We start from the raw sequence: 26,964 nt of genomic DNA on the forward strand, positions 1-26,964 counted from the left end.
TAAAACATACTGATAAGCAGTGGCGTGCACAGGGAGGGGGCAGGGGGGGCAGTTGCCCCCCTAAAGTGCCCCCCTGTGAGCCAAAACGCATGCTAAAGTGCCCTCTTGGGAGCCAAAACGTGTGCTAAAGTGCCCTCTAGGAGCCCAAACGTGTGCTAAAGTGCCCTCTAGGAGCCAAAACGTGTGCTAAAGTGCCCTCTAGGAGCCAAAAGTGTGCTAAAGAGCCATAGGAGCCAAAGCGTGTGCTAAAGTGCCCTCTTGGGAGCCAAAACGTGTGCTAAAGTGCCCTCTAGGAGCCAAAACGTGTGCTAAAGTGCTCTCTAGGAGCCCAAACGTGTGCTAAAGTGCCCTCTAGGAGCCAAAAGTGTGCTAAAGAGCCATAGGAGCCAAAACGTGTGCTAAAGTGCCCTCCAGGAGCCAAAACGTGTGCTAAAGTGCCCTCTTCAGTGGCGAGGACGCGTGTGCCCTTTTTTTCCTTGTCGCCCCTGCCTTTCAAAAAGTCTGTGCACGCCACTGCTGATAAGGTTGGAAGAGTTTTTCCTTTGCTCAAGTCTTTGCATGATGCGGGTCTGTGTGTGGGAAATGTGTCAGTACAACTCGGTGTTCTTGTCATTGCAGGGATAATCTTCTCTGTAGGCACTGTTTAATGTGCTTACTATAGGTATCCATGAAAATTTAAGCCGAGGGAATATGGTCGAGGTGACAGTGATTAAGTACATGGTGTGTTCATGCAGCAAGAAAAAAGACAACATTTCACCCGAGGGCTACGCTGTGCTCATGTGTGATACCAAGCTGCTCTGTGGTGCAATGTTAAGGGTCAGTTTTCTATAGCAACAGGAGGAGGGTGGTTATAGTAGGAGACATAGCATGACTTATGTAAAATAGCTGAAAAAATGTAATAAATAGATCGTGAGAAAGTGAGAGACAGCCTGGTGATGAGTGGAGAGAGGAAAGTGGAGAACTAGAGCTGTTTCTAGGCCAGGGTCATAAAACTACTGGAAATGAAGCTGGGTAATGTGTAGGCTATGTAGGCCACAGAACTTTCTCAAACAACACTCATACATCACCGTGGACGCTCGGACAAATGCCGGAGAGGGAAAACTAAACAGAATGGGGACATTTACTCTTTCATAACATTCTTTGATATGAATTCATTTAAAGCAGAAGTAAGCGATATATTTGTGTTAATATAAGTCTTAAATAGTTCTATCTTCCGACAGCAATCACTTACATAGAGTGTTTGGTCTGAAACACGGGTCTGTCAGTCACTCTGCTCTGCTCTGAGCCCAGGAGAAAACTTTTCTCGTATCCTACAGTTTTTATCCAATGAGGAGAGAGAACGGCATGCAGGGCTGTGTGTGCAGCCAAGGGATGCGCCTGAATGTGGTGACGTAGGGACGAGGACTGTTATGGTGCGTTCAAGGCAGCCCGTAACTCGTGTTTTTCCGACCTGTGAAGTCGTACCAGTTCGATCTGGTACGAGTTCACAGGTCAGAAGTTACGAGTGGCCGTTATAGTGACTTTCACAGGTAAAACAGGTCGGAAAAACACGAGTGGGTTGCCTGAAACGCTACAAAGTCGTAAGTCGTGACTTGAAGCTGTAATTTACGGTTTCAAAAGCCTGCCTGGAACGCAGCATTAGCCAAAACGACCGGATCGCTTACTTCTGCTTTAATCAACAACTGTCTCCCATTCCCTTCACCACCCCGACCACTCTTGAATTTGACAACTCTTAGCTAGCTCTACATAGATCTAAGTAAAAGAATAGTTATTAAATCTTGTAACCCGGCCATAAACATGTGAGCAGAAACTTCACAGCCTCTCAGCCACTGAAGTTGGATGTAGGCCTTAGGATGCCCTCAATTATAAGGAGGGCAAGATGAGTCTATAATTAGGTCCAAAGGAGGGGTGGATCAAGGACGCAGCGCACAGAGAGATGAATGACAACTGCAATCAACTTGGAAACTCACTGTAAGAAGAACCATTATTATCAGACCCACTTCTGATAAGCCTGTTTGACAGCTGGGCCAGGTATGAATTTGCAGACACAAAGCATAGCCTCAGACACAGCTGGGGCTAATCACAGAGTGGAATTAAAAAGCCTTGGCAATGAGAAAATAGCATGAAAGAATTATCAGTAGCAGCAGTTTTGCAAGAATCTACAGTTTTACAGTCGTCTCTTCAGCCGTATTTAGAGACTGCACAGATGTTCAAAAAAGTGTAAAATAATCATCAATACAAACCTTGATAACAAATGCACAGAGAGCTGTTGCACAACAATACTAAAGCAACTTCAGAAGCACAAACAACAGAAAGCTAACACTGCTGCTGAGATCAAAGGAAAAGTGCCATACCGAAAGTGTCTGGAAAGGCTCCTGTCCCTTCCCATGGCTCTTCGGGGGCTTTGAGGAAGCGCCTGAGCTCAGTTAAGCAATGCAAATGCCTCCCCTCTATGTCGGCAGGTCCCCATCTAGTTTGAACAAACACCTCTCCCGGACAAAAGGGGGGAAAAGAAGAAAAAGATGAAGAGCAAGAGGGTGTCCTGGATCTCAAAAGCGCTTGCTGCAGACTCGGAAAGCAGCCAGATGAAGAAAGAGTGAGAATGAGGGAGAGGGAGGGAGAGAAGTGTGAGAGTGGCTGTGGTTCACATCCCTCCACACCTCCAAAACATCCTCAGGCAGCTTAATCAGCTGTTCTCCAACTTCATGTTTGGGGCAGCGCTCTTCCCTCCTCCCCATCTTGTTATTCCCTCGTTCTTCAGGTGCCAGAGGAGGAAGAAGAAGAAGCCAAGCCAGGGGCCGAGGTCACCACCACAGGTTGCTCCTCTCAGTCACAGCTACAGGACGCTCCTCGTCACTCAGTCGTCCATCATTTGGCAGTAAAAAGGTAGTGAGTGACAAATCGTCTCTTCCCTCGGTGGAGGAAGAAGGAAAGAATGAGATGAACAGAGGAGTAAAGTGAGGAGGGAGAGAGGAGAGAAATTGAGAGGAGAGGAGAGGAGAGGAGAGCCCCAGTGGAATTTCATAGGCAGGTCAGCACAACGAGTGTGTGTGTGCGCGCGCGTGTGTGTGTAATAGGCAACAATATGAAGTGAGGCTGCAGAAACTTTGACAGTTGTGCCTGCATGACACATGTTTGAGAGCATCCAAGTCTCTGTAAACACCTCCACTTCTCTAAACAGCTTCAATAATTCACAAAATATATAAATATCAGACACACACTGCCACTCAAAAGACTAAAGTAAAGAAAAGAAAAGAAGAAATGCTCCACATGCATCCCAGATCCTCAGTAGACAACGTTTCAGCCCAATTATTTTACAGCTCTGATGTCTATACAGACCATCAAAGGCCCACAATTCACTGTAATTACGTCCAATTACCATAAACACAACAGCACCACCAGCGCGCCACATGAACAAAAGAGCTAATAGGTGTTCCAAGATCGTCTCTAATCACTCCAGAAACGCGATCTTTTGCATAACTTTCATGTGCGTTCGAGCACTTGCTAACCCCTAGGTTTTTGAGCCATTTAAGAATCGACACCGACGACTGCGTCAGAAAACCTAAGAGAGGATTTATTAAAAGAAGTAGGCTGCTTAAAAATAGCACACATCCTGTGGGAGGGCGAGGCAAACCGGTGAGGGGACAGAGGCAGACTGAGAAGAGTGTGGCCCAGCTGGTCAACTTTCACAAGGTGTACATAAGAAAAAACTTCTGTTAAGCACACCTCACATCCTCTCACACACAGCCCCTAATTATTGGACTTGAATTATTTAGGCAGCGTGTGTGTGTGTGTGTGTGTGTGTGTGTGTGACTGTGAATAGGTGAGGTCTGACTGACTGGGAGATCCAGACGCATCGATTCTCCACACCTCAAACTACAACACTGGATGTGATTAGGAAAGAGGGCAACCAATGTTTTGTAATAGATGATCCATATCGACACAGTCAGGCTAGCTCTCACTTTGTGTTAACTTCAACATGCGCATCACTGACCAGTGCAACCTCTCTTGGCAAATCTGCAATATTTGATCTCCTTCAGCCTGGAAGTGGTGGACTGATCAAAGTCAGTCGGATGATCAAACCAATACTGCCATCACTGTTACCGTGCTACTGACAGCTAAAAACACAGCCTGAAACGTGCCTATTAAAGGGATTGTATCATTTTTTTTAAAGTGGGGTTGTATGATCTACAAATAGCCCCTAAGTACTTTAATTGCAGTAGAAGACTCTCTGCACTCCTCCCGTTAGCAACGCCAGCCCATAATAGCCCTGCCCAGAGATTTACAACATACATTGTTGTGAACAGACCCAAAGAAACGGCCTATTTTCGTGGCCTAAAAGAGGTTTTACCTGAAAAAAAAACACAGTTCCATTGTTCGCTATAATATAATTTTTTCCAGCCCTTCAAAGTGCAGGAAAAAGGCAGTTTTTATTTGGAGCTAACCAACTCACGTATCCCTCCGCCCAGGGTTAGCGCCCGCCGATCAGCAGTTGGTTAGGTCCAAATAAAAACGGTGTTTTTCCTGCACTTTGAGGAGCTGGAAAAAATTATATTATAGCGAACAATGGAACTGTGTATTTTTTTTCCAGGTAAAACCTCTTTTAGGCCACGAAAATAGGCCGTATCTTTGGGTCCATTCACAACAATGTATGTTGTAAATCTCTGGGCAGGGCTATTATGGGCTGGCGTTGCTAACGGGAGGAGTGCAGAGAGTCTTCTACTGCAATTAAAGTACTTAGGGGCTATTTGTAGATCATACAACCCCACTTTTAAAAAAATGATACTATCCCTTTAAAAGACATCATGAAAACACCACTTCCCCGAGAACAGAGTACCGGTACACCCACATTACGTGTTTTTTCAGTTGCATCGGAGACATCTCGTTATCAGCAGCAGCCATTTACAGAAACACCACCCTGAGGCACTGCCCACGGACAACCTGAAGTCAGAACTCCCCAGGGCTGTTACCACAGATATGATCACTAAATTCCACTGAAACACAGTACAAGCTTTTCCAAACGTGGAACATGAATAATCCTTTTTAGCCCTTTGCAGGGAAAACCCCCCCCCCCCAAAATACCCTGCAAGATTTAAACAGTCTAACTGCCAAGAAGATACACATTGTTGCATAAAACAACAGCACAGACACTACAGGGAGAGACGCAATGAAAACTTTGCATATCAAAGCCTTTCGAGGTCGCAGCGCACATAAAGGATGAAACTATGTGTAATTTCAGCTATCTGAAGAAACAGTTCGGTACAAATCCATCTAAAGGCTGATTCAGACTCTTATTGGGAGAGTTGGTGTACTTTCTCACCACCTGAAGGTGAAGAAAGCAACTAAAACAGCTCTCAGTCCTGTAGGGATACGATTAATGCATAATTAAAAGGCACTCCTGTGCAAGACAAACATTACAAAGCATTTTTACAGGCAGCTTTCTAAGGAAGGAAATGTGCCATCACAGCTGTGCTACCGGCGTACAGCTGTGTCGGAGCAAACCGGGATGGCTGGACGATGTTTTTGTATTTCAGCTGGAGGGAAAACGGATATTACTCACCAAAAACCAGTCACTGGCAAAACTGAACGCTAATTGATTGTAAGAAAGAAAAGACGGATACTTTGCCTACACCACTGTTCACTCCATGACCAATCACTGGTGGCCACGTAAGACGCTTTGACAGCAAACCTGATCAGTGGCTGCATGCTACAGCTGTTAGAATATCTACTAATGCACAATGCTAAGTAGTTTAACAGCAGGCGACTCACCTGAGGCAGCAGTTCATCATTTCTCCCAGCATTTAAACTTCAAAGCTCGGACAGCGAGCACCTGTGTGTGACAAACGGTGCTGTGTGCATGCAGTCTGAGAACCTGCATGTTTTTCTGTTTTTGTATGTGTGCATGTCTCAGCCACCAGCAGCAAACCGGCTGTAGCAGCTATGAGCTGTATGCAGAGGAGGCAATAAAGACCATCCACTGATGTGATCCACAAAAAGAAAAAGAAAAAAAAAAATAGAAAAAATGATTGTGCGTATATCAAAGAGTGTATCACAGCTGACAGGGAGAGTTGGGAAAGAAAGGGACCAACAGAGAGAAAGAAAGACAAAGTGAGAGCAAGTGAGAGGAAAAGACAGGAGACGAAGGGGGAGACGGGACTGACAGAAAAAGAAATAGCGAATGTGTGCAGAGGTATTTTGTGTTTTGGGGTTTTGATTTCCCCATCAATGCTGAGGAGGGAGAAATGTGATATGCAGCGGTGAGTTTCTGACTGTACCCTGGTGTACTTTGCCTGAGAGGGGAGGAATAGAACAAAGTGCCACTGGAGCAGCAGTCACTTCTCCACATCACATCAAAGCCATTCACATGTGCACTTGATGTAGCCTACACTTCTCCCATATTTTACTATAAAATGCCGAGGGGGGGAGTTTGGAGTAATTGATTTCATGGGGCAATTAAAGAAAGTAAGGAGTTTTCTCCCTCGCTGTGGTCCTGTTGTTATGTAACCATGTGCTGCCTGTATAGTCGGTCTGTATTCTCTCCCTAGTGCACTTTTACAAGTGTTGGCAAAATCAACCATTATGGGAAAGGAGCTGAAAGTGAACAGTGAAGCCGGGGCTTTTTATCTGACAGTGGGTTTCAGTCGGCTTTTTCTGAACTCAGCAAAATGCAAGCAGCGATTGCGAATGGATTGAAAGAATGTTTTGTACATTTTTTGCATTTGAAAACAAAATGTTACTCATTTACACAAATTTTGGATTAGTTGGACTGTGTTACCTGTACTTGGCTGTTAATAAACCGCGCTCGCTTGTTCTGTTAATATTTTACAGTAAAGTGATGCAGACATGCAGTCATTTACAGGAGGCTGGACACAAGGAACAAATAAAATGCAGATTAGTGATGTGCAGATCGATACTGAAATATCGATACTTCCGATACCAGGTCTGTATGCTCTAGAATCGATACTCAAATTAAACTATCGATACTTTTGATACTTAAGTCATTTGTGGTTATGCATATCATTAACAGGAACACAGTGGAAAGTGACTAAACTATTGAGATCTTGTCTAAATGACACGCGGTTGGTAGGAACTACTTTTTCTTCCGCCTGGGTAAGTGTGTAACGTGTAAGCGCAGCAGCATGCTGCTCACAAAGTCAGTCAGTGTAGACTAGAGTCAATGGTGGAGCGGAGAGGAGTCAGGTGTGGAGCTATTTCAGCGCCACAAACAGTGAAGACGAAGTCTGTAATATCTGTGGGAAACTAATAAACAATATTATAAATAAATACATAAAAAAAAATATATAAATGTTATGTTTGTTTATCATTTTTTAAATTTAATTTATGGTTTTATTATTTTACTTATGTTCTTTTTTTAGTGTTTGAAACACTATTTTCAGCTATAGGCTATTCTAAACGAGGCCACTACCTCAATATAGTTCAGAGTTTAAAGTAAATATGTTACTCTGAAGTCTTGCATCCTTAGGATAGGAAGCTATGACTTGAAATACAGTAGCCTACTTTTTATTTTATTTTATTACATTTACCAGGCACATTAGGTGCATTTGCACAAAGTATCGGTATCGGATCGGTATCGCCGATACCAGCCTGAATTTTACTCAGTATCAGATCGGAAAGGAAATTTGTGGTATCGAACATCACTAATGCAGATGTGTTTGCCCTCTGACCTCCCCCCCCCCCTGAGTGTGTAAGTGCAGCTGATTGGCTACCTGACGCTGTCAATCAGCTGCTGATGGTCCTCTGTGATCAGGATATCAGGCAGGGCCTCAGCCAGACTGTCCACATCCCTCTCAGCAGCGTACTGCTTCAGCACCTCAAACAGCTGCTCCTTCACATCTGGCTCCTCTCCCAGCACTTCCTCCACCTGATAGATCAACACATTGATTGACGCTGATTATAAAACTTTATACAATTATAATAAAGATGAAAATGCAGCAACTGCATAAAAATACTTGGAGAAGTAAACATATACAGTTATGTTCATAATAATAGCAGTGTGTTTAAAAAGGTGAGTAAACCTCAAAATTCTTCAAATAAATTGTATTTTAAGGAACACAACTGCATTGGGGACACTGCACATTCTATTTCAAACCAAGAAAATTGGAAAAAGTAATTTAATTTGATAATATTTTACAGAAAGTCAAGAAATATAATGTTCAAAAAAATAGCAGTGTTGACATCTTTTTTTACACGCTTGCTGGTGTGTTTGGGGTCATTGTCTTGTTTGAATTCAGTGTTTGCAGGACGTCTGACAAACTGTCTGTGGCCCTTAGACCCAAAAAGAACAATCTTACTCTCATCAGTCCACAAAATATTACGCCATTTCTTTTTAGGCCAGTCAATGTGTTATTTGGCAAATTGTAACCGCTTCATTACATGTATTTTTTTTAACAATGGGACTTTGCGGGGGCTTCTTGGTGGTAGCTTGGCTTCACATAGACGTCGTCTGATTGTTACAGTACTCCCAGGCAATCTTAGATCTTCTTTGATCCTCCTGGAGCTGATCATTGGCTGAGCCTTTGCCATTTTGGTTATTCTCCGATCCCTTATCCCGAATAGTCCTTTTTCTTTTTCTTCCTCGCCTTTCTGGTTTTGGCTGCCATTTTAAAGCGTTTGATATCATTTTAGCTGAACAGCCTATCATTTTCTGCACTTCTTTATAGGTTTTCCCCTCTTTTATTAATGTCTTAATCAAAGAATGCTCTTCTTCTTAACAGTGTCTTGAACGACCCATTTTACTCTGCTTTTCAAGGACAAATGCACAGCCAGCATATGCAGCATCAGTTGCCTTGATCCTTGAATAAGGGCCACCTGTTTAACACCGATTTTTTTTCACATAATCAATGACCTCAATAATTGAACCTGGCACTGCTATTTTTTTGAACACGCACCTTTCAGTAAATGATTCAGTTTCACAGAATCAGCAGCATGCACGTCATGCCTGTTGGGTCTGTTGGTTTTCTATACCTTTACTAAACCTTCTAGAAAAAGTTGAAAAAAAAAAAAAGTTGAAATTCTAACAAAATCAGTGATTTATCTTGCTAGTGATGTCGGACTGCTATTATTTTGAACACAACTGTATATTTCACATCCACCTTTTTATTGAACTCCATGGCCTTGTGGGCGCGACTCTCCCTGACGCTGTCCCCGCTCTGCGACAGCACCCTCATGCTGCTGCTCAGCCGCTTGGGGCGCCGCGCCATGCTGAGCACGCCCAGGCGCAGAGGCCGTCCCTGAGCCGCTTTGATCATGGCGGCCGCGGTTTCGTGATGCTTCACCGGGATGCCGTTGACCTCCATGACGTAGTCCCCGGCCTTTAAACCGCTGCGCCCGGCCGGACCGTTCGGCATACAGTCCTCCACCATCAGAGGGCTGTCCCCTACGATGGTGAATCCAAAACGGCCATCAGGGCCAGGGGTGATGTCAATCTGAAGAAAAAAGAAAAAAAATATAAACTTGAATGTTATTTTCCATTTCAGTCATGTTACGCCAATTTAAAGCAGAAGTAAGCGATATATTTGTGTTGATATAAGTCTTAAATAGTTCTATCTTCCGACAGCAATCACTCACATAGAGTGTTTGGTCTGAAACACGGGTCTGTCAGTCACTCTGCTCTGCTCTGAGCCGAGGAGAAAACTTTCCTCGTATCCTACAAGTTTTATCCAATGAGGAGAGAGAACGGCATAAAGGGGCAGTCCTCTCTGTGTGTGCAGCCAAGGGATGCGCCTGAATGTGGTGACGTAGGGACGAGGACCAATAGATCCATGACGAGGGCGGGGGCTGCTAACTCCATCGGCTGACAAGAAGTTATGGTGCGTTCAAGGCAACCCGTAACTCGTGTTTTTCCGACCTGTGAAGTGGTACCAGTTGGATCTGGTACGAGTTCACGGGTCGGAAGTTACGAGTGGCCGTTATAGTGACTTTCACAGGTAAAACAGGTCGGAAAAACACGAGTGGGTTGCCTGGAACGCTACAAAGTCGTAAGTCGTGACTTGAAGCTGTAATTTACGGTTTCAAAAGCCTGCCTGGAACGCAGCATTGGCCAAAACGACCGGATCGCTCACTTCTGCTTTAAAAAAAAAAAAAAAAAAGCAGGTTATTGTGCATCATCTGACCTGCTCAATCCGTGACACCACTCCGATGCTGGGTGGGACGGTCTTGAGGGTCTGAGCCAGGGCGATGAGCGCTGGTGTGCTGAGGTTGGTCACATCCTGGCCCTCGATGTCGACCACCTGGTCCCCGGGCTGCAGGCCGGCCAGGTAGGCACTGCTGCCCTCCACCACCGACAGGATGTAGCTGGGCCCGGTGCCGCCCAGCCGGAAACCAAACGCTTCTGGCCAGTTCTGATTGGTGGCTGGGAGACCGAGGTCTGGAGGATGGATGGGAAATTTAAATAAATAAGATGCTGTATTGATGGTGTATTTGGAAGGCATTTTCTACCCATATAAGGCATAAGATCAGCTTCAAATGTGGCCCAGGTTGATTTACTGGTTTAGACTGGTCGGTTTTACTGCTTCTAGGTCAGATCCTGGAGCACGATGCTCAAACTAATGATCAGGTTGTGTGGCTGTAAAATAAAAATAGAGGTCAAATGGTCCACTGGTTTAAATAGGGCACCTCGGTGATGGAGCAGCCAAGCTGTCACAGCAGGTACACTGGTCTATTTAATGAGGCCACAAATATGAAGACAAAGAAGTCCCATTAAAACACATTATGAGACCGAGAGGTTTATTTTCCTGTAAGTTGAATCACAGTCAAAGGGAAACACAAAGTGAAGGGGGGGTATTTTGGTCTGTTGGTATCAAGCCCACATGTTGAACTGTTGTCCTTCCCCTGGTCACTGGCCTCATTCGGCTGCAGCAGAGAGAGTCCCAAAAGGCTTATTTGACTTTATTTTCTTTGATCTACAACCATCTGGATGTATTACAGATATACTATGTAGGACATTTCAGGGATCAGTCTGTCCACAGACTTGTTAAAGATCTCTCTCCGAGCAGTGCAACCTTGCCTCATAATCCATATCATAAACTGAAAATCTCCATCGCCATCTCTTATTTTCTAATCTTATTTTGGCTTTTCACAATGTTCGCATTTACCTTCACGAGTCTCAAATCAACCCTGGCACCCAGTTGGTGATTATCAAACTCATATGCTGACATAAGCCCAAGGAACAAAATAAATAGAAATATTGTAAAACTGAAGCTACGCAAGCATTTGTACACAACCCATTGATTAAACCACAAGCACGAAATGATCTGAGGCAGAGAAATATGGAAAGTAAGACGGATGCAGAATGACTAAATTAGTGACAGAAAGTAACAAAAAAGAAGTGCACGAGAAGTGAGAAAATAAAAGTCGGCACAAGACTTTGCAAAGAAATGTAGCAATGTCAGACCTGCTTCAATGCAGAAAAAGACAGTTCAGATCTTACTGGAGCACACGGCTTCATATGAATAAAACATATCAAATCCAAAGACTCAAAGAAACACTGAACTTGGTTCAGTCTGCTGATAGGAAGCAACAACCTGATTATTGATCTAAAGCAGATTGGGATATGGAGATGTAGATCATAATCTTTTCTCCTCACCAGAACACAAGCTGCACTCAGACGACTGGCAAGACTTTTCTTTGTCCTGTTCTCCTGCCTGCGACCCAGATACAAAATCTCATCATGTAGCTCTTTCTAACTCTCTGAACAAAATTAAGCCTTACCTCCAGCAGATGAAGCAGTTCAGGAACATCATGTAAAAATTATGATTCAGAGAAGTAGGACTCACAGAAATCTTTGGAGGCACTCCGGGTTCCAGACTTGCTCTGGCGCAGGGAGAAGCGGCCCTTTCTGCTCAGGAAACGCCTCATCCTTGCCCGGCTTGCGGCTGGGCACGTTCCAGCCAGCCTCCCTTCACCCCCGGCCTGGGGGTAGACGCAGCCAAAGAGTGTCCGCGGACACCTTTGTGCTGCTCCTCACCTGAGCTCACTGCCTCCAAAAGCCTCTACCCAGCTAGGCAAATTAAGTGAACCTAAAAGGTCACATCTGTAAATTATCTAGGCCAGTGCCTCCCTCTGTTGTTAATCAGAGAACCAGCGGTCTGTAGCTCAGGAGAGGGAGGCCGGAGGAGAGGGGAGAGCATCTGTAAGTCAGGCTCTCCATCCTGGATGAGGTGGTCCAGCCTCAGCCTCAGTCCCAACCCTATGGCTGAGCGATGATCAGAAAACTGGGACACGCTCACTTGGTCCTGAAATGGTTCGTTGCAAGAAAAGGTACTGCGAAGCCCCATTTTTCTATAAATACCTTTCCCTCTCTCTCCCTCTCTCTCTTCCACCCTCTCTCTCCGTCTCCCTCTGTCACTCGTGTGGATGGGGCCCTCTCAGAGGGCTGAGGAGTGACCCAGAAACTCTATGTTGTACCAGCCAGGGACACTTCTCTGATTATAGCGTCCGTGTTAACCTCAGTACTGGAGCACCAGTTACAGAGATGTAGTCTGCACATATGCTCAAGGTTACACGCACCAAGTACAGCAGTGTTTCAGCCAAAGCCAATCAGCTATGGTGAATTTAGCATAAGAATGCAAATACTAATACAAGATTATCCATATTAAGTGGTTATGACATGCATCACTTCATATGAATATAAAGAAGTAGCCATGACTCCCAGAGGGAGTTGGAACGGTGAATGCTGTGTTTTACCTGGTGGGGATGTGTGTTTTCAGAGCAGGTGGTGTTCCCATGATGAGGTGGTAGATGACATTCACACAGCAGCCACACACACTTCTATAAAGCAAAGATGGAATGAAATAAGACAGCAACACCAAATGGCAAAATGACCAGCGTTACAGCATAATGCTATAAAACATTTAGCATAGAAACACAAAAAAGAAATTAGCTTATAATTTTGTAGCAAATTCAATTATGAATGAGTAGCTTGGGAATGAGCAGATACCACCAGGCCACAGATAAATATTTGTGTTAAAGGGAGAATATTGCAGTACAGTAGGCTACAGTCAATCATTACGGTGAGCTGTATTAGTACAAGGCTGACTGAGCCATTTGGTGGCTCAGCTCAAGAAATGTTAAGTTTTGTTTCTTTTTCTTTATCAAAAATCACTTCAAAGATAAAAAAATAAAAAATAAAAAACCGTGAATTCTAATAAGCGCATTAAATAACACATCCCACATACTTAACATTCAGACAGTCAGCACATGGACAAACATGGTATAAACAAAGATAACCTGAGGTCAAATGTATAAGAAAATAGCATTTATTTGATGCAAACTCTGCTTGAGTAAACTGATCACATGTTCATGTCTGTTTTCCGGTGTATCTGTCATGCTTAAAGATGCATTATGATTGACCGGTTCTGTATAATGAGAAGATTCATCGTGTCCCTTAATGGCGTCAGACAGGCAAGAACACACGGACAATTTTGGATTAGTCGGCCTCTAAAGGGCACCACACTTCAAACTGGACATGTAGCGTTTAAAAACATGACTGCAGCCGGCACTGACATTAGAGAGCACAAGTGGAAACTGCAATGAAATTATGCAGATTTAGGTAGTCGATTTCACAGATGTACAGTAACATGAAGTTTGCTGAAATATACTGGAATTGCTCAGGCATCCGAATAAAATTCTCACAAAAATTAATTTAGTTATTCTTTTAAATAGTATGCTACGCACCTAGAAGTTCAGTAATGAGCTAGCATGAATGCAGTGCTTTCAGTAAACCAATCAACAAAAATCAAAGACATAATAGAACTAGTCCTTGTGCACACTTCATATTGAGGTTTTCCTATTACAGCAACTACAAACCTTAGAAACACTTTGGCCTTTGTTTTGTAACTGAATCTCACACGATGCTCATGAACAGACTCTACAGCAGTCGGCTACGCGAGTGCAGCGGAGCAAAAAATCCATTTCAGTCCCGTCGTCAGTTCCATCATACAATGACAGTCTGAATCTCCACCTCCTCTGGGGAAGTGATGACATATTCCTCCTGCTGCTGCACCATCTGAATCCCCTCCTCCACCGTTTCCTCTGTGGTAACCATGGTAACTGTCCCGTCCGCCGTCTCCACGGTGCCCGCCGTGGCCAGCAGCGTGCCGTCGCTGATGGCGGAGGCCAGCGTCATGGCCACCTGCTCCGTCAGGCTCTCGGGCGTGGCGATGGTGATGGTGTCGCCGCAGTCGGAGATGGACGGGCCGTCCTCGTTCGCCGTCACGTTACGCACGATGATCTGGTGGCTGCCCGTGCCGCCGGCGCCCTGCGACTGGCTGACGATCTGCTGCACCACTTTCATGATGTGGTTTCCCATCTGGAAGTGATGAGAGGTTTGAAATGAATGTTGTATGAATGCTCACAAGATAAAACAAATACAACATTAAAGGGATAGTAGCATTTTTTTCAAAGTGGGGTTGTATGATCTACAAATAGCCCCTAAGTACTTTAATTGCAGTAGAAGACTCTCTGCACTCCTCCCGTTAGCAACGCCAGCCCATAATAGCCCTGCCCAGAGATTTACAACATACATTGTTGTGAATGGACCCAAAGAAACGGCCTATTTTCACGGCCTAAAACAGGTTTTACGTGAAAAAAATACACAGTTCCATTGTTCGCTATAATATAATTTTTTCCAGCCCTTCAAAGTGCAGGAAAAACACAGTTTTTATTTGGACCTAACCAACTCACGTATCCCTCCGCCCAGGGTTAGCGGCCACCGATCAGCAGTTGGTTAGGTCCAAATAAAAACTGTGTTTTTCCTGCACTTTGAGGGGCTGGAAAAATTTATATTATAGTGAACAATGGAACTGTGTATTTTTTTTTTTCCAGGTAAAACCTCTTTTAGGCCACGAAAATAGGCCATTTCTTTGGGTCCATTCACAACACTATATGTTGTAAATCTCTGGGCAGGGCTATTATGGGCTGGCGTTGCTAACGGGAGGAGTGCAGAGCGTCTTCTACTGCAGTTAAAGTACTTAGGGGCTATTTGTAGATCATACAACCCCACTTTGAAAAAATGCTACTATCCCTTTAATAAGTGATCCATTTCAGATCCCTCACTATAGTAGTTACAGACTTAACATGCTCATTAACCTGAACTTATCCCAGTCTGCTTCTACTGCAGATGTTCTCATTTCTTGGTGATATGCGTGTTTGTGTTTATTTGTCCGTGAACTTGTGTATACTGACCTCATTTTGTCCGTCTTGAATGAGTGTAACCTCTTCTTCCTGCACTTCTGTCTCTGTTTGAGTCTGGAGAAGAGGAGAGAAGCAGATCAAATTAACCTTAAAAAGGTGGCAGTATTATTGCACCCAGAACCGATTAAGTATAAATAATTAACAATCGCTTGATGGAAATATAGTAAATGAAAAAAAAAAGGTTTTTTTTTTGAACTGCTCCATGTTCCATAGTTTCACCACATATAGAATAAACATGCTCTGAATGTTTCCTGGTGATTGATTATTTTTTGCTTTGAACATGCTTTGCTGTTTGATATTCTATTTGATCCCTAAGTTTTAGTATCCTTGACTGTAACAATAATAGATGTGTACGGTCCCTGTAGCCCACTGTGTTAATTATCCTGATTGCTCTTTTCTGTAGAATGTATAGAGATTGTAGGGAACTCCAGTAATTGTTGACCCAGATCTTGAGACTTGCCGCGGATTCATTTGAGACCATCATTAAGAAACATTGAATCCACACACAGTTTCCTCAAAGACCCAATTTCTGTTCATTATGTCAGCATACGGCAGTTCTGACTACTCCCTCCTGCCTCCAAAAATGTGGCACAAGCTCACCTCTCTTACTAAATCAAGAATGTTGGTTGCAACTTTAACTATCAGCAATCTCAGGTTTTCTTGCCTTGCCTTTGATGTTCCTGAAACGTAGTGTTCAAAACTAGAGAACCCTGCATTTGGCAAAGCGGAGAGCTGAGTGATTCGTTAAAATTAGCAAGAGACAATCAAATCCCTGCAGATATGATCATTTTGACCTTTGTGAAGAATCAAACTGTTTTGCACTTCAATCAGAGATGTAGCAGAGTGTATTCCGCATTTAAAGGATAATTTCCGTTTTTCACAACCTGGACCTTATTTCTAGCATAAAATACGATCATTTTACTCACCCAGACAACTTTGGTGTCATTTGGAGTTGTTTTGACAAAATTAGCCCCAGTGGAGCGGCGCGTATATCCGTATAATGCGAGAGCACGGGGCAGCGCAATGCAGCCTCTAAATAACACATTATCCGCCCCAAAACCCGTTCATTTCACCAATATTTTGTTATGATACACTAGTGCTATTCCCCTCCGAGCCCGTGGTGGCATGTTATCAACATCCGGGGTCTCTAGGTTGACCTACTGACCTCTGACCTGGATGATGTCATTTCCGACCGCTGCCCGGCTCATTCTGATAATAATCATTCTGCTTCGGCATTCGGGTCCATTTTTAGCTCAACTAGCCGGAGCTTTAGTGAGTCCAGGTTGAGGAGAGGAAGCCTGTGGAAGCTGAACTTCATCCAGCTGCTCATTTTGTTCTGACAAGTCAGAAACACGCAGAAACAAACCGTAGCATTAGCGGTAGCAAGTTAGCCGCGCCGGGCAGCGGTCGGAGATGACATCATCCAGATAAGAGATCAGTAGGTCAACCAACAGGCGCAGCATGTTGATAACATGCCACCACGGGCTCGGAGGGGAATAGCACTAGTGTATCATAACAAAATATTGGCGAAATGAACGAGTTTTGCAGCGGATAATGTGTTATTTAGAGGCTGCATTGCGTGCCCCGTGTTCTCGCATTATACGGATATACGCGCCGCTCCACTGGGGCTAATTTCGTCAAAACGACTCCAAATGACACCAAAGTTGTCTGGGTGAGTAAAATGATCGTATTTTATGCTAGAAATAAGGTCCAGGTTGTAAAAAACGGAAATTATCCTTTAACTGCGGATAAAAAAAAAACAACCTGCTGTGGTACTGTACCACTTTACTGGCTGAGGAGAGGTGTGTCACCATGCTTCATAGTTTGAAGCGTAAGAGAAGTGACCAGACTTTCTCTAACCCCCAGTGGCTCTTACCTTGATGATGTACTCCTGTGTGTCTGCCACCACAGAGGAGAACTCCACTAGGACGGCATGAGGGTCCTCTGAGATGATGGCTGCTGTGGTGAGGCCATCCACTGACGCCTGCTCTTCTGTCATGGTGCCCTGCTGCTCAGTGCCGTCGTCCTTGTGGCAGCCGCCTGGTGGAAATAAAAACCCATCCTGTGTTATACGGTCTGTTACTGTAAAGTCGTTAGCAGGAGATACTGACAACACGAGGGCCGGTGTAACTGTTCTGGGGCCGTATTCACAGTGTTGTGCTCCTAACTTGCGCTAAAAGTTTTTACGTAGGAGTTTTTTCTTAAAAGCTATTCACAAAGCCGCTGAGACCTACTCTTACTAAGGATAAATCACTAAGAGCAAACTAAGAGTGACGCCCCGTTGCTATGGATTACGTCAATTCTCGTGCACGAATTAGAGGCCACTACTCCCGTTTTATAGCGAAAATAATTGTTGCTGTAACAAAAAAAAAAAAAAACACTGACAAAAAGGCACTTTGGGCATCAATGGGCAAAGCAGCAATTCCCAGTCCTCCATTGTCTCCAAAACATTTGCCTGGCTGCACTGCAAAAACTCAAATATCTTACCAAGAATATTTGTCTTACTTCTAGTCAAAATGTCATTTCTAGTCAAAACAAATCTCATTCTACTTAAAATAAGACTCACCACATAAAAAGTAGTTTGTTTTTAGACACTTTTTTACTTTTTTCAAGCAGATTTTTACTTGAAATAAGTAAAAACAAATCTGATAGTGGAGCAAGTTTTTCTTTCTTATTACAAGCACAAAAAACTTCCTTTCACTGGCAGATTTTTCTAGTTATTTCAAGTGAAAATTAGTTTGAAACAAGTGAAAATGATCTAAAAAACAAGTTAATCTTTAGGTGATGACTCTTATTTTAAGTGGAAAGAGATTTGTTTTGACTAAAATTGAGACATTTTGACAAGAAATAAGACAAATATTCTAGAAATAAGACAAAAGATTTTGAGTTTTTGCAGTGTGCAGCCATTTCTGATTCTTTGTGAATAGGTCTTACTGAGTTAGGAGTCCTCACGAGGACTTTTAAGCTCTCCCAGACTTAGGAGCTACTTTTAGGCCTAAAATACTTTGTGAATTACTCTAATTTTAAAAAACTAGGAGTCCTAAATTTAAGACTGACACGCCCACTTTTTTTTAGGAGTTGCTCCTAAATTCGTCCCTTAGGAGCTTACTTTTAACCCTAAGATTCTCTGTGAATACGGCCCCTGATCTCCGTAAATCACTGACCTTTAGCACGCATATGTCGATTGAGTGTCCCGTGCTCAGCAAAACCCCGGGCGCACTTTGGGCATTTGAAAGGCTTTTCTCCGGTGTGATGGCGGATATGTCGCACCAGAGAACCTTTCTCCCTGAAGCCTCTGTGGCAGAATTGACACACATAGGGTTTCTCATCACCGTGAGTCCGCTGATGCACCTGCAAGGCATTCTGGGCAAAACAAAGAGGTACGTTAGAGATGATATGTCTCTGAATTAGTAAGGCTTTTATATTTATACTGAATTTTATCCTTGACTTGGTACTTTTTCATGTGGCTGCTATTGTGACTGATTGATTCATTATGTAAACTTTTTATGCAAATTATTTTATAGGTTGCTGCTGATGTTATGAAATGCTTCCTTTTTCTGCCTTTGCATGCATTAGTGTCAGTATTTCTATTCTATTCTAACATTTAAGAATGAAATTAGAGCTGAAAATTTAAATCTATTTAAACATTAATATCTGAAAACAGTAGTGTTAAATTACACTAAAGTCACCTTGGTCTTGTATCCTTTGTTGCATCTGGCACAGTGGTAGGGTCTTTCATCTGAGTGGGCCCTCATGTGCTCACGTACATGCCCCACGGTTTTGTACAGCTTGCCACACTCGCCGCACTTATATCTCCTCTCACTGACATGAACTTCCATGTGTTTTTTCAGCAGGTAACCAGTCAGAAACTCCTTTTGGCAAAGTGTGCACTTAAAGGGCTTATAACCTGCAAAAAGAGACCCCATCAGTAGCTTGTCCCCGATTACAATTTTTTGAGATCAGATGTAATTGGAAAAGTTACAGAAAAGATACGTTGACGCTGTTCATTAATGGTTGTGGACTTACCCAAATGACCTTTGACGTGAAAGCGGAAGTAGTTGAGCCCCTTGAAGGAGCGATTACAGTGTGGACACGTGTGCAATTTCGAAGATGTCTGCTCATCTCCATCCTCCCTTTCCTGCAAAAGAAGGACAATGGTTGCTTGAAAAACGGTGTATTGCAAATGATCTGCAACAGTAGTTTGTGAATGGGACCACACAGCTCAAATAAGGCTACCTTTGCCTGAACACCTACCACTGTCTCCATCTCCACAAACTCTTCTTTAATCTGGATCTCTGTGACGCCCTCGTCGACATCAACATCAGGACCGTCAGAAACCACTTTATGTATCTCCTCAGTTTCCTGTGAGACCTCCTCAACCACCGTTTCCTCTGTCCCCAGTGCAATGCCAGAGTTGATGATGGCCTGGCAGATTAGATTGTCGCCTGCTGCTGCAGCTGCAGCCAGGGCTTCGGCCTGAGACCGCTCCACCACCACCTGGACAGAGAGGGAGCGCCAGGTATAAGACAACCAGTCTGATGAGAGTTTCAGTTGAAATAATCTATACCAGGGGCCGTATTCACAAAGAATCTTAAGGTTAAAAGTAGCTCCTAAGGGCCGAATTTAGGAGCAACTCCTTAAAAAAGTGGGCGTGTCAGTCTTAAATTTAGGACTCCTAGTTTTTTAAAATAAGAGTAATTCACAAAGTATTTTAGGCCTAAAAGTAGCTCCTAAGTCTGAGAGAGCTTAAAAGTCCTCGTAAGGACTCCTAACTCAGTAAGACCTATTCACAAAGAATCAGAAATGGCTGCAGCCAGGAAAATGTTTTGGAGACTGCGAATTGCTGCAGAGGGGGGAGCTGGAGCACCTGCCCTTTTGCCCATTGATGCCCAAAGTGCCTTTTTGTCTGTGTTACAACATTTTCGCTATAAAACGGGAGTAGTGACGGTGACGGATTGTCCAATATAGGCGTCGCAACGGTCGGACCGAGATAAGTGCGACCGCTGCGATGCAGTCATGCTGATGTCAGCCAAAAATATTTTTTAAAAGTTGATGGGTGAGCTAGACACATACTACATCTGTTAGTAGTAATAGCTCACGTGATAGGGCAGCTCCCCCAGTAAACGAAACTTGTTGTCAGTCTGGGTTCGAATCCTGCTATAGGCTACAAATTTGGGTTTCATCATTATTATAATCACCATATAATATTAGGGCTGTCAACGAATGTGAAAATTAATATTTGAATGTGGGAAGAAAAAAAAACCAGCGGCTGCTTTGCGAGTGGACGCACTGACCCTCATTGCATTTGCACAGCGTCACTCACTGCTGAAAGTGAAAGTGAGACGCGACAAAAACTGTAGCAGAAAGATGCAGATGCCAGAGAGAAAGACAGAAAGTTCAGAGCCCAACTTGGCAGCAGAGAGAGTGGTTTGGACTTGAAGCAATCTAAAAAGCCCCGTCGGACCTGACGGCAAGAAAAAAAAAAAAAAAAGTGGAGTGGAGCGGGCGGCGGCGAGGAGGAGGGAGGGGAGGGGGCTGGGGTGCGCCGCCGGCACTCAACAACCAATGACCGTGTTGAGCGCCTCGAATTTGTGCACGAGAATTGACGTAATCCATAGCAACGGGGCGTCAACGGGGCGCCAACGGGGCGCCAACGGGGCGCCAACGGGGCGCCAACGGGGCGTCAACGGGGCGTCACTCTTTTTTTTTTTTTGGGCATTTATGCCTTTATAGACAGCACAGTTGAGACAGACAGGAAATGGGGAGGCAGAGAGAGGGGGAATGACACGCAGCAAATGGCGCCCGACGCGGGACTCGAACCAGGGCCGACTGCAGCGAGGACTTTGCCTCTATACATGGGGCGCCCGCTCTAACCACTACGCCACGCGACGCCCCACGGGGCGTCACTCTTACTTTGCTCTTAGTGATTTATCCTTAGTAAGAGTAGGTCTCAGCGGCTTTGTGAATAGCTTTTAAGAAAAAACTCCTACGTAAAAACTTTTAGTGCGAGTTAGGAGCACTCCTAGCGGTAAGATAAAAGGCTTTGTGAATACAGCCCCTGATCTCTATTTATCTTCATCATTGAAAAAATGTATCAATGGGACTTCGAGGAGAGGGTGTGTGTACTGTGTATTTTGATAGCATATGTGTGCGCCCTTTCTCCACTCACCTGCTGCTCCTGTGTCGTTCCATCCACCTCCATTGTGAAGTGGACCTGATGGAGGACCTCCTGGGAATCAGCTTCTACCACGCTGACGACAGCAGTCTGAGCCTCCACCACCTCCTCCACCTCCTCCTCCTCCTCCTCTGGCTGCTGCTCCACAACCACCACCTCTTGCTGGGCCCCTGCAGATTGATCAGCCTCAACTCCTGCACAATGTATACAGACCTGCCTGTGACTCAACAGCTTACATATTGTAAACCTAGTACTATTCAAAGGGGTTTATCACTGTGAAAATTAAAGGACAATTCCAGGCGAATTCAACTCGGGGGTGTATTTTCATATCATTTTAGGTCTAAAAGAAGGAATCTGAAGATTTTCAGTTTAATGTCTCCTGTTGTGCGGTAGTTGCGTCTGTCCCCGCATCGCCACGGCAGCAATGAATGGGAGTGGATGTAAGTTCTGCTGTTTAGGCTGTTTACAGCCCTCAAAGCTGCAATTTTTTCCCACAGACAGCGTCAGATGGAGACTCAAACATGCACCGAGAAGTTTATTTACTTCAAGCAAGCCGACATGTTTGTAAAAGTCGATCTAATTCAAAGTCTCCCGGAGTCTCGCGCGAGACCCAGTTGCCGTGCGTGGTGTGTTCAGGTGCAGTGGGAAAAGCTACCGTTTGTGTCATAAACACAGGAATATCAACTCTTTACTTGCTTCAAGTAAAAAAAACTTCTCGGCGCATGTTTGAGTAGCCACCTGACGCTGTCTGTGGAAAAAAATGTAGACTTGAAGCAAGTAAAGAGTTGATATTCCTGTGTTTATGACACAAACGGTAGCTTTTCCCATTGCATGTGAACACACCAGCACTGCAACTTGGGTCTCGCGCGAGACTCCGGGAGACTTTGAATTAGATCTAGTTTTACAAACATGTCGGCTTGCTTGAAGTAAATAAACTTCTCGGTGCATGTTTGAGTCGCCATCTGACGCTGTCTGTGGAAAAAAATTGCGGCTTTGAGGGCTGGAAACAGTCTAAACAGCAGAACTTACATCCACTCCCATTCATCGCTGCCGTGGCGATGCGGGGACAGACACAACTACCGCAAAACACGAGCGATTAAACTTCAGATTCCTTCTTTTAGACCTAAAATGATAGGAAAATACACCCCTGAGTTGAATTCGCCTGGAATTGTCCTTTAAACCTATGTGGTGTCTGATGAGTGAATATAAAACAGGGTTTAGCTGCAGCAAATTTACTTTGATAGAATAAATTGCGAAAAACCATGAAGCTGCCCTCTGTAAATCTCTGCTCCCATGGCATAAATCTGACCTTTTTGCACTCCATCTTTGCTAACGAGAATCTCCTTGTACTGAACAAAGCGGATCTTCTCTGTGCAGGGTGTTAGGGCCTTAAGGTGTCTGGTGAGAGCACCCGACTCTCTAAAGGACTGGCCACAGAGGGTACACCGATACGGCCGCTCATCTGCAAAAAAAAAAGAACAGAAAGACAGCAGCAGCATTATGTCAAATCCATTGATGGAGATCAGTTGTAGACACAAACAGTCCCCGAGGTTCCCTTCTTTACCGGTGTGACGACGGTTGTGGCGAATCAGAGAGCCTTTAGTACGAAAGGAGGTCCCACATAGGTCGCATGAGAAGTTCTTCTGGTCGCTGTGAGTTTTCATGTGAGTTCGCAAGATGTTGGTCTGATGAGGGAAAATGAGGTAAGAGTCAGCACTGGTGACATGTAGCGTAATAAACATCCTGCTTTACATGAATGAATTTATTTATTTCGGTATATCAAGCTTATATAACCGAAAGGGTGTAGGTTGAAGCCAAAGCTTATATACCCTACCCCTTTTACCTTAAAAAATTAAAATAAATAAAATCAAATAAATATATATATATATACGCATTAATACAATAGGATCAGATCACAGACATTTGAAATGAATCAGTATACTTAAATTTCTGATCACAACAAAATAAAGAATTGTACACAGCGCATAACCCAAAATAGTACAAAATCATTGAACTTAATTTTCCATACTGTAACGAGAAATTATGTTGTTCTTATAAAGTTTTTTAAAGCTGACTAGAGTACAGCATAATTTAATATTTTCAGGACAATTGTTCCAGATGTTAACCCCTCTAACAGAAAGACAGTGATTTTTTACAGTAGTTCGAGTCTTTGGTTTCTCAAATAATAGTGGTCTTCTCAGGTTATAACTGGAATCCTTCATTTTAAACAGATTCTGGATATCTTGAGGAAGAAGTTTATTTTTTGCTTTGTACATGGAGGGTATTGTAATGTAATCAACTAAGTCCCTGAATTTCAAAATGTTCAGGCGACATCACTTATGAGAGGAATTTCTAAGAAATTATGAAACCTTGTGTAACAAAATAAAGCAACACAAATGAAACGGGTGACTCACTGTTTTAAATGTCTTCTCACACAGTTGGCAAATGTAGCGTCCCTCATGGTTGACTTTGTAAACAGGCTTGTCACTGTCGGCATTGTCAGATATGGATCCTTCAGTCCCATCTGACTGGTCCGTGACTTTAAGTGAAGCGACTTTCTTCCTGCGACCTCGACCCAACTGACCACCGCTTTCTTTAGGGAGGGAGATGGATTATAAATCACAGGACAATTTGATGGATTGTTACAAATACAAATACAGACATAAATAATATGACCCGAGTAAATTAATCTTAACTTGGAATATCTGAATAAGATCAGAAACACAAGTGAAGATTAAAAAAACAAAAGACAATTCTAAAAAAGACTTTAAAAAAAGAGATAGGTCTGGATATATGGTCGGTTTTTTTACGTCCAGAAAATCTGGCTAAAGTTTTTGCAGTGAAATACAACAGTCCCACAATAGATCCCCTCTTCAGGAAGGTTTCAATGTTCAGGTTTTTGTTGAAGCTGCATACAAAACTGTGTTGTTTAGAGATGATGAAAAGATTGATGTTTTGAGAAAAGATATAAAGAGAAAGAGAGATAGAGATAGAGATAGAGATAGAGATAGAGAGAGTATGGAAAAGATGTGTCTGATGTTTAGGTTACCCTTAGTGTAAATGGGATGTACAAAATAATAGGAACACCTGTCAATATCGTAAACTTGCTGTTCAAGATAGAATATTAATAGAATATACCACTTTCACCTAAATGAACTCACAGATGAATCAGCAGCACTTTCGACACATGCTGAACATTGAGACCATCATGAGGGTATTATACTGAGTGTGTAATGAATTCTTAGTCCTTGTGTTGACCCACCGTTAGCGGTCTTCCCCTGTTCATCTGAGGATGCACCTTCAGCTGATTTCACCTCTGAAGAAGGACTTCCATTGGCTGCTGTGATCTACAAAATGCAGAAATTCAATTCAATTCAATTCAATTTATTTGAAGTGGGACAGTGCAAGTTCATGAACGAAACATAAAATCGTAAACAAGCCGGATTGTAGCCACAGGCTAATTTCCATCCGTTGTCCCATACATAGATGTTCCCTGGTACAAAAATACAATAAATAAAAACAAAAGCATGTTATAAAATAGCAGCATTCAGTTTACAGTACAATAGATAATAATACAGGTTCGGTGCCGTAGTACGACAGTAGTACAAAAGTGCAACCGTGTCATGAGGTAAAGTGCTTACAATCATCAAAGTGCTTAGAAGGTCCTGGGAGTCATGTCTAATTGAGCTGTGTTACAATGATAGGTCTAAGGGTATAATTTAATCACTTGCACTGCTATGGATAACTAAAAGTTATATAATATTGAATATATAGTATATATATATATACATACATACATACATACATACATACATACACACACACACACACACACACACACACACACATTTAAATCAACATTTATTCTACCTTTGCTGTTTACTGTGATTTATTTATCGTAAAAATACAATAAATAAAGTAGTAAAAACAGCACATCGTTGCTCATACCTCTTGGCTGACAGCCTGACTGCCCGACTCCCGTCTGCAGCTGTGTTGCAGCTTGTGCTGAATGAAAGCTTCAAGCGTTGAAAACTCGGACTGACAACGTCCACACTTATGCACATCCTCATCTGAAGGCACAAAGAAAAGAAAACCGTCCACATGACATAATAACTTCGTACAGTGTTTGTGCAGCAAGCTTGCCCGCTAGCAGCAGCTGTAAACATTTGTAACTACGGTAAACTTGCTTGGACTTCTGAGGGCTCTGCAGCAGCAAAAGAAGCAAAGCAAAACGAGCTAATGCTGCTAACGGTAACGCTAGCTGCTAGCAACATTTCACGATGGAAGAAGTTAGCCAGGCCCCAAAGGCGACAACCGCTAACTGTTTCAGAGATGTTTTGGAGGACTAACCTTCGTCTCCCAGTGTGGTCTGAAGGGTGATTGTGTCGATGCCGTTCTTCGTTTGCCCGCTCTCTGTTTCTGCCGTATGATTATTTTCTACATTCATGTCGTTCGAGGTCTCCGTCTCTGTCGCAACGCCGCTGCACGGAGGGAAAACATGGCGGATTTACGACCCCGTAGTCATAACAACAAAAAGAGAGCGCCTGCGTGTGTTTTCACCATGGTTTTTACTGACAGAGGAGAAAACTAGAGAATAATTTTATAATAATTTTGTTGCTATCAATGTTGATGGTGATTTTATTTTGTTTTGGAGGAATGTTCTGTTTGGGCTCCCTGACCTGAAAAAAAACAAGGAAAAAGCTAACATAACTTATATTATCAACCTTATTATTTTAATGGCAAAATTTCATATTCACAAATGTAAGTTCATTAAAAAAAAACCTTCCTTTACTGCTTTTAACAGTGAGCTCAAGCAATACATAACCTCCATCAAATTTTCAAACAACCAGAAAGCGATTAAGACTATCAATATATGTGAAAACTTGAAAATCTTGTTGTAAACTTATAAATTCCCCCTGGCGTATAATATAAATGTGCTTTAGTAATTGCATGTTACCATGAAAAACTATTTTTGTACTGTGAAACAAAGTTTTGAATAAAAAAAAACAAAAAAACAAAAAAAAAACTAGAGAATAAGACATTAATATTAACTGCTCTTTCTGTAATTTGCATCCAGAAACAGTTGTTCATTTGTTCTGGCTTTGCTCTCACACGAAAAAACTATGGGCAGACCTTAGCAAATTATTTATTATTGACTCTTTTACAATAGATTTTTTATTTTACTTTGGGAAAATGTTGTTTTTGGTTTCCATAAGTAGGCTATCCCAAGAAAGAAGGAAAATGTTACTTTTTAGTAAATCTGTTTTTATTTTTTTGCAAAATTTCATATTCATAAAAGTAAAATTTCTAAGAAAACCCCTTGCTTTTATGTTTTTCAAAAAGAAATGGAACTTTATTTTAAGCTATAATCACCAAATCAGCAAATGAAAAGGCTATTAAAACCATAGACCTTTGTAATATATATAACCTTGTTGTATAATGAACATCACCCCTGGCACATGTTCTTTGTATTTTCATTGTATACTGTTCCCTGTATACTATTTGTACCTGTCAACCTGTCAAGCTGTTGATTTAAAAAAAAAAAAAAGAAAGAAAGAAAACTAGAGAATAATCAT

At 42.9% G+C, this 26,964-nt stretch overlaps 2 protein-coding genes across 5 annotated transcripts in view; both read right to left on the reverse strand.

The window, feature by feature from the left end:
- Positions 1–12,117, reverse strand: part of grid2ipa (glutamate receptor, ionotropic, delta 2 (Grid2) interacting protein, a) — a 33,862-nt gene extending 21,745 nt beyond the window's left edge. For 2 of the 4 annotated variants that reach the window (XM_085784327.1, XM_085784326.1), the window contains exons 1-4: positions 11,796–12,117; positions 10,134–10,387; positions 9,108–9,446; positions 7,728–7,876 (exon numbers count right to left, since the gene is read on the reverse strand). In XM_085784327.1, coding sequence (XP_085640453.1) covers positions 7,728–7,876; positions 9,108–9,446; positions 10,134–10,387; positions 11,796–11,877 — 824 coding nt within the window. In that variant the 5' untranslated portion in view covers positions 11,878–12,117. Of the gene's footprint in view, positions 1–2,354; positions 2,592–7,727; positions 7,883–9,107; positions 9,447–10,133; positions 10,388–11,795 lie in introns of those variants that run through there. The other 2 variants (XM_085784325.1, XM_085784328.1) reach the window with 2 other exon arrangements.
- A 1,144-nt stretch (positions 12,118–13,261) lies between these two features.
- On the reverse strand, positions 13,262–25,924 carry e4f1 (E4F transcription factor 1). The gene is made up of 14 exons (XM_085784335.1): positions 25,739–25,924; positions 25,337–25,458; positions 24,651–24,735; positions 23,803–23,981; positions 22,953–23,073; positions 22,698–22,850; positions 21,383–21,582; positions 19,468–19,710; positions 19,240–19,351; positions 18,903–19,120; positions 18,378–18,576; positions 17,090–17,253; positions 15,205–15,267; positions 13,262–14,329 (listed from the first exon to the last, which is right to left on the reverse strand). Exons 1-14 carry the CDS (start codon positions 25,833–25,835, stop codon positions 13,955–13,957), a joined length of 2,331 nt encoding a protein of 776 aa, XP_085640461.1. The 5' UTR covers positions 25,836–25,924; the 3' UTR covers positions 13,262–13,954.
- Positions 25,925–26,964: the final 1,040 nt, after the last annotated feature.

This window comes from Trachurus japonicus, chromosome 8 (genome assembly GCF_045865225.1).
Source record: "Trachurus japonicus isolate A0001 chromosome 8, Traja_1.0".
In the NCBI taxonomy this organism is placed as follows: domain Eukaryota; kingdom Metazoa; phylum Chordata; class Actinopteri; order Carangiformes; family Carangidae; genus Trachurus; species Trachurus japonicus.

Coding starts and splice junctions, on each gene's coding strand:
- e4f1 (XM_085784335.1), bottom strand. CDS start 25,835: ATGAATGTAGAAAATAATCATACGGCAGAAACAGAGAGCGGGCAAACG. Junction 23,982..24,650: donor ACAGGGGAAGACCGCTAACG/GTGGGTCAACAC, acceptor CCCTCCCTAAAG/AAAGCGGTGGTCAGTTGGGT. Junction 21,583..22,697: donor CAAAGATGGAGTGCAAAAAG/GTCAGATTTATG, acceptor TACATTGTGCAG/GAGTTGAGGCTGATCAATCT.